We start from the raw sequence: 7,365 nt of genomic DNA, 5'->3' as shown, positions 1-7,365 counted from the left end.
TGTCACTGGATCCCACTTCTGACACCACTTGTGACGGAACCGCTGGGCGGCGGCGTGGGTTCGGTCCGCCGGCAGCTCGCTCTTGTCAGGATGCCTGCCGCCGGCGGGTGCGTCGCCACGTCGATTTCCAAACTCTAAGTCGTGGATCCGTTTGGCAGAGATATACTGCCGCAGTTGACACTTGCACACGCCTCGATCCTGTCAGTACCACCACCAGGCAACCTCCAGACGGCTACACTCTTTGTTATCAGCTCCAAAAGCTCACCCGACCATATGCATCTGATTCCTGTAGTTAAACTCCTACGACCATATGCATCTGATTCCTGTAATTAAGCTCTCTCGACCATAGGTATGGGTTTCTCTGTAGTTAAACTCCTACGACCATACCCATGGACTAATTTCATCCGTCGTCTGCTTACGACCAGCTACTACGTCTGTTCAGTACAGCAACCACGTCTGCTCCGTACTGCAACCACGTCTGTTCAGTACACAACCACGTCTGATACCGTACTGCAACAACGTCTGTTCAGTACTGCAACCACGTCTGTTCAGTACCACGAACACGTCTAAGTCCGTACTGCAACCACCGACATCTGTTCAGTACTGCAACCACGTCTGTTCAGTACCACGACCACGTCTGAGTCCGTACTGCGACCAGTGACATCTGTTCAGTACTGCAACCACGTCTGTTCAGTACCACGACCACGTCTGAGTCCGTACTGCAACCACTGACATCTGTTCAGTACTGCAACCAAGCACGTCTGATTCCGTACTGCAACCACGTCTGTTCAGTACCGCAACCACGTCTGTTACCGTACTGCAACCAGGAACCTCTGTTCAGTACCGGAAACTACGTCTGGTTCTTCGACCATATGTATGGGTCCTTCTGCAGTCAGGCTCTCACGACCATACCCATTGGCTCTGCTCTACTTGTAGTTTTCCCCGTTGTCCGCTCCGGACCTCCGACCGTCTGCTTCCAGACCAGCAACCATCCGCTTCAGACCAACCCGTCTGCTCCGGACCACCAGCCGTCTGCTCCAGACTCCGAACCGTCCGCTTCCAGACCAACCAGACTACCAAAAGAGCAAGCCCTGGTATAGTCTCTTGCTGGCGTGCAAAAGACCCAACATACAAGGAAATCTAACCACAGTCGTCGCCTAGGATTCTAGGTTTCCCCGTGGAAAGACATGCGAACGATCATATAAATCATTTCGATCGCATCCACCAACTTTATTTATTGGATAGCGAATCCAAATCGATCTGCATACTTTACGTGCAATGCACCCCGTGGGCGCCGTATTTCAACAGATCATCGGCAAAGCCTGACGAGTACACCAACTTACTGTACTTATCCATTCATTATACAATATCTGTTACAGTTAACCTCTCTAACAATCTTAAAACAGCTACAACTTTGCTCTCCGAAACCGGATATGCATGAATGACATATCAAATTAAAGCATTCATTTAGATCAAGCTAGTGATAACCATAATAATCAGTTAAGCATCTCCAGGAAATTTTTATTCCACAAAAACGGTTCAAAACATGCATAACTTTCAATGTCCTATCTACATCATTATTACCGTAGAAACATGCATGTAATATCGCCAGCTACGACAAAATCATTATAAATCAACCAAATATAATTTTCTAACACGACATAAAACCCATTTTGTGACACTATTCATCCTCAGCTGAAAGCATAGTTGTGTGCAAATTAATGCAGTGAATATGGACAAAGAGCCAATTATCTGTAACATGCTTTTCAACAATCAGAGGGTACCATTCTAGTTGGACTCAGGTGCAACAGTGAATCTTCTACCAAAAAAGTCCCGACATTTCGTTTGAGGACGCGCACGCTTATTTAGTACGATAGTTTATTTTGGAAGATACTTTTTGGGCCCGTCGTAAAACTCTGGCCTGCAATGCAAATTGTATGACATGATATTTTTATTTTTTCGTTTCGCATCTGCGACGGAAACATTCAATATGCGTTTCGTGTGCAAAATTCTGGTTGTTACTATGGTAACAGCGATAAATCCGATTGAGGACGACTTTCCAAAGCCACATTTGACTCCTCCTAGAGCTCGAGAGGCCGCCCAGGGGGGCCCACTTCCATTGATTAGTGGATACCAAGAGCGACCACGCGTAAAAGGGGACAGAGTGGGCAATTACATTACGTATAGGCCTATGTAACGTTATATGGGTGTCGAACCGATGTTTAAAATGCTGAAAAAGGGATACATATCCAACACTTGTGGGTATCACACTTGTTAAGAGATGCATTTTCATAATCTGGAAAATAATTAATTGCTTCCCTTGTTTAGCGGGGTACTGTTCGAAACCCCATGGTCGTGCCTGGTATCCACTCATCAATGGAAGTGGTCCCCCCCCCGGAATTTGAATCTAATCCGCATTTCTGTGGAAAGTAAAACATAATGCCCATTACATCGTGTGCTAGAGGCATATAGTTTGTGTAGAAGGAGTTAAACAAAAGAAACAAAAGAAGCTCGCGAGGTCAACACGTCCCTGGTCAAACGTAATGCATGCTGTGTACATACGTGTATCAACGCATGCGAAATGAAATGTTCGACTTGAGAGGTTGATCTAACCCATAAAATCGATTGACAATGATCTACCAATTATCCACAATAAATCGATTCGATGGACTCTAATGATCTATATCTAAGCCTTCATTCAGTAAGTTTTTCCTCTCTCAATATGTAGTCGATTTTTTTTTAAAAATCACTTTCTTATCTATGTCATAATTTATTTTAGGTCCTGCATTTCGAATATCTCCAGCCATCAGTCGTTATATACATGCATGTATGGTGCGGGTGTCGCTGGAAAGTATTTTGCACACGAAAGGCAGATCTGTAAGGCCTGTAATCCCCCGGTAACACAAAGCTTAGCATTGATTGTAGAACAGTTTTCTACATTTGATTCTATTGACTATAATGTACAATCAATCTTGAAAATCAAGTGTATGATTAAGGGTTAACTTTTGTGTTAGGGGACTGTTACACCCACAAATGTAATAATCGCCCACAAATGTAATAACGCCCACAAATGTAATAACACTTTACCCAGAAATGTAATAACGCCCACAAATGTAATAACACTTTACCCACAAATGTAATAACTTTTGATCGCCCACAAATGTAATAACACTTTACCCACAAATGTAATAACGCCCACAAATGTAATAACACTTTACCCACAAATGTAATAACGCCCACAAATGTAATAACACTTTACCCACAAATGTAATAACGCCCACAAATGTAATAACACTTTACCCACAAATGTAATAATGCACTTTACCCACAAATTTAATAATGACTTTACCTACAAATGTAATAAATTTGAAGTGATTTTTGGCGAATTCGTTCTAAACTAATATCCTATAGTAATGCGTTCATATAGCACAAAAGTTCAAAGTCTTTTTTCCAGACCCGGTTAATGAAATATTACAGTACAAGTCCAAGTCTTTTTCCAGACCCGGTTTTTCAAAATTACAATATACGTCCAAACTCTTTTTACCAGACCCGGTTGTTTCAAAATTATAATATATTTCCAAAGTCTTTTTTCTAGACCGAGTTAATTCAAAAATTATAATGCAAGTCCAAAGTCTTTTTTTCAGACCCGGTCGTTTCAAAAGTTATAATATACGTCGGTGAGGGGTAAAGACAACACTTTAAGCCCAAGCATTTTAAGTGGGTTTAATTTTGAGGATTGATCTCAGCTGTCATTTTTTTTTAATATTTCTTTATCTTTTAAATAACCGGGTCCAGACGAAAGACTAAGCATAATACTCGTGTTATTCCACAAGAATAAGAATATGAGTCTTTTGTTTTAAGGATTGTTTAAATCATTTTTAAATCACCGGGTCTGGAATAAAGACAACGCTCTAAACGTGTGCTTTTCTACATGCATGGTCTTAATTTGGAGGATTATTGGTTCTTAGATTCGTTGTTTGGGGTTGAGTTTTATTAATTTTTTATTCCTGAAATAATTGTGTCTGGAGGAAAGTCGATCTTCGACAATCGATCTTCATGTTGTTCCACAGTAATTAGATTATTGGGTATTCGTTTTAGAATATTTGTAAAAACTATTTTATTTTTCAAATAGTAACCAAGTCTGGAGAAAGGATGTCTGCTATACCCACGCGTTATTACAATGTTTTGTAGGGGTAGTAGTATTATTTAAAAAATACATTTTTTACTGGGTGAAACTTTGGAAATTTGGTCTTAGATTCGAAGTTTTTCAGTTACTTTTTTTTAATAGCCGGGTCTGGAGGAAAGAGTACGTTTTAAAACTCGTGTTATTCCACGAGAATAAGAATATAAGGTCTTATGTTAGAAGATTTTTTTTCGTAACTGTTTTAGGTCTGGAATAAAGACAACACTCTAAACCTCTTTTAAAACAGATTCTTAGGTTGAAGGTTTGTTTGGTCTTAAACTTTTTTTTAAATTCTTACTATTTTTTTAAATTTCTTACTATTTTTTTTTTTTAATTCTTACTATTAGCGTTTTTTTTTTTTGAAGAAAAAAATGGTCGGGCTGAAAGACTACGCTATATATCCAGCATTAATAAGATTATGGGGTCTTTATACTGTTTTTAAACTGTTATTCATAATAAATAACAGGTAACCGGGTCTGGAGAAAAGACTACGCTTGATTCTCAATTTACTCTTAGTGCATATATTCACAATATACACCGTATAAGTTGAAACAACAACAAAGACATTTTTTTTTTAATTAACTGGGTCTGGAGAAAAGACTAAGCTCGATTCCATTTTATCCACAGGAATATCATTATCGTATCTTAGTTTGGACTTATATTATAAATTTTGAAATAACCGGGTCAGGAAAAAGACTGGACTTATTAAAATTCTTGAAACAATCGGGTCTGGAAAAAAGACTTTGGATTTATATTATAATTTTGAAACAACCGGGTCTGGAAAAAAGACTTTGGATTTATATTATAATTTTTGAAACAACCGGGTCTGGAAAAAAGACTTTGGACTTTTATTATATTTTTTAAACAACCAGGTCTGGAAAAAAGACTTTGGATTTATATTGTAATTTTTGAAACAACCGGGTCTGGAAGAAAGACTTTGGACTTGTACTTTGATGTTTTATTAACCCGGTCTTTGCACTTTCGTGCTATATGAACGCATTACTATAGGATTCTAGTTTAGAACGGATTCGCCAAAAATCCCTTCAAATTTATTACATTTGTGGGTAAAGTCAGTATTACATTTGTGGGCGATCAAGAATTATTACATTTGTGGGTAAAGTGTTATTACATTTGTGGGCGTTATTACATTTGTGGGCGTTATTACATTTGTGGGTGCAACAGGGACCCTAATATTAGCGTCGGTGAGGATTTGCGAAATGTCTTTAGTATCTAAATAAAGAGGATGTAGTTCAGAGTGCAAACGTCCGTCTATCTATGTGGAATAAAGCTGCAACTCAGGCTTACTGGCAAGTGTAAGGTGATAACCAGAAATCCTGCTACTGGCAAGAAATGCAAAGTTGAATACATTGTAGTAAAGGAAGATCTACCTCCACTGTTGAGCAAAACAGCAGGGGAAAAGATGCAGCTCATTACTGTTCATTATGATTCCCTTGAGCTGTACGCAACATAGTTCCTGAGGACATTGCTGAGATAATACCTGACAAGTATCCTGATGTGTTCTCGTCTTCTTCAATTGGCACTCTGCCTGGAAGTCCTGTTCATCTGACAGTAACGGATGATGCAATGCCTACTGTTTGCCTAGCTAGAATCATCCCTGAATCCTTGAAAGGCAAAGTAGAGGATGCACTTGATGATCTTCAGGCAAAAGACATCATCGAAGAAGTCAGCTCTCCAACTGATTGGAGATGGCTGTGACGCAGAAAAAATCTGGTAAAGTACATGTTTGTCAAGTCCCCAGACCTCTCAACATCGTGCTTAAGAGGGAGCACTATCCCTTACCTGTCTTAGATGATTTCTACCTCAGCTTTCAGATGCTACAGTCTTCAATCTGTGACTTGAAAGACGGATACCCTCACTGCAAGTTAGATGAAGAGTCTAGTTTACTGACTACTTTTGGCACACCCTGGGGAAGGTACAGATGGAAAGGTCTTCCATTTGGTTTGAAAGTCAGTAGTGAAATCCAGTTCCGACTGAAGGAAATCTCATTCCTTGGCCACGTAGTATCCAACTCTGTACTCAATCCTGATCCATCAAAGATCGAAGCTATCCTGAACATGACTGATCCTGCAAAGATGACATCCATCGCTTGCGTGGCATGGTAAACTATTTATTTAGATACCTACCTAAGTTATCAGATGTGATGAAACCTCTCAATGACTTGACGCATAGCAACTCAGCGTGGACTTCGGACTCCAACCACGACAAAGCTTTCGAGGTGTTGAAAGAGACGCTTGTGAAAGCACCTGTGCTGGCCTTCTACGATCATAGCAAACCACTAGAAATTCAGACTGATGCCAGCTCCACAGGTGTAGGTGCGGTTATGCTACAAAAAAGTAGACCGATAGCCTATGATAGCAGAATGCTGAGTGATGCCGAATCCATATAATCTGTCATTGACAACGAAATGCTTGGTATTGTATTCGCACTGGAGAAATGGAATCAATACACTTATGGCCGTGAAATAAATGTGTTCACTGACCAGAAACCTCTTGAAAGTGTCTGCAAGAAACACGTGGATAGAGCTCCAAAGCATCTGCAAGGGTTACTGCTACGAGCTCTTGCATATGACATACAAGTGAGATATCTCAAGGGCAAGGACAAAGTCCTGGCTGATGCTCTTAGCCGTGCTTCTCATCCCTGTGAGATTGGACAACATGATATAGAAGTGGTGAATGCTGTTAACCACTTGGCACTCCCTGATGACAAGATAGCAGAGATAAAGAGACAGACTGCCAATGACCAAACTCTCTGCCAACTCAAAGACACCATTCTTGAAGGGTGGCCAGACCACAAGCCACAACTTCCTCAGTCACTCACCCCGTAATTTTGTTTCAGAGATGAACTTTCTGCCAGTGATGATCTAATCTTCAAGGGTGAACGACTTGTAGTCCCAAAACAAGTCAGGCACAAGATGAAAGAGGAGTTACATCGTGGTCACAATGGTGTCGAGTCAACTTTGAGGAGAGCTCGTGATCAACTCTACTGGCCGGGCATGAGTAAAGAAATCTCACAGCCTGCCCAGCCTTGGATGCCTCATCAGATTATTGGAAGACCATGGGCCAAGGTTGGAATTGATATCTTCCATCATGGTCATGACAACTATCTGCTCATGGTCTGTTATTACTCCAATTTTATTAAAAAGGAAAAGCTTAAGAGGACAA

General features: G+C 40.4%; 1 protein-coding gene across 1 annotated transcript; it reads left to right on the top strand.

Moving 5' to 3' along the window:
* The first annotated feature begins 5,889 nt into the window (after window positions 1–5,889).
* LOC121417728 (uncharacterized protein K02A2.6-like) lies at window positions 5,890–6,306 on the top strand. The gene has a single exon (XM_041611461.1). The coding sequence runs from the start codon at window positions 5,890–5,892 to the stop codon at window positions 6,304–6,306; it is 417 nt and encodes a 138-aa protein (XP_041467395.1).
* Window positions 6,307–7,365: the final 1,059 nt, after the last annotated feature.

Source organism: Lytechinus variegatus, chromosome 6 (genome assembly GCF_018143015.1).
Source record: "Lytechinus variegatus isolate NC3 chromosome 6, Lvar_3.0, whole genome shotgun sequence".
Taxonomy (NCBI): domain Eukaryota; kingdom Metazoa; phylum Echinodermata; class Echinoidea; order Temnopleuroida; family Toxopneustidae; genus Lytechinus; species Lytechinus variegatus.
This window is presented reverse-complemented; position numbering and strand designations above follow the sequence as displayed.

What these genes read in the sequence shown, in the direction of transcription:
- LOC121417728 (XM_041611461.1), top strand. Translation starts at nt 5,890, where the DNA reads ATGGCTGTGACGCAGAAAAAATCTGGTAAAGTACATGTTTGTCAAGTC.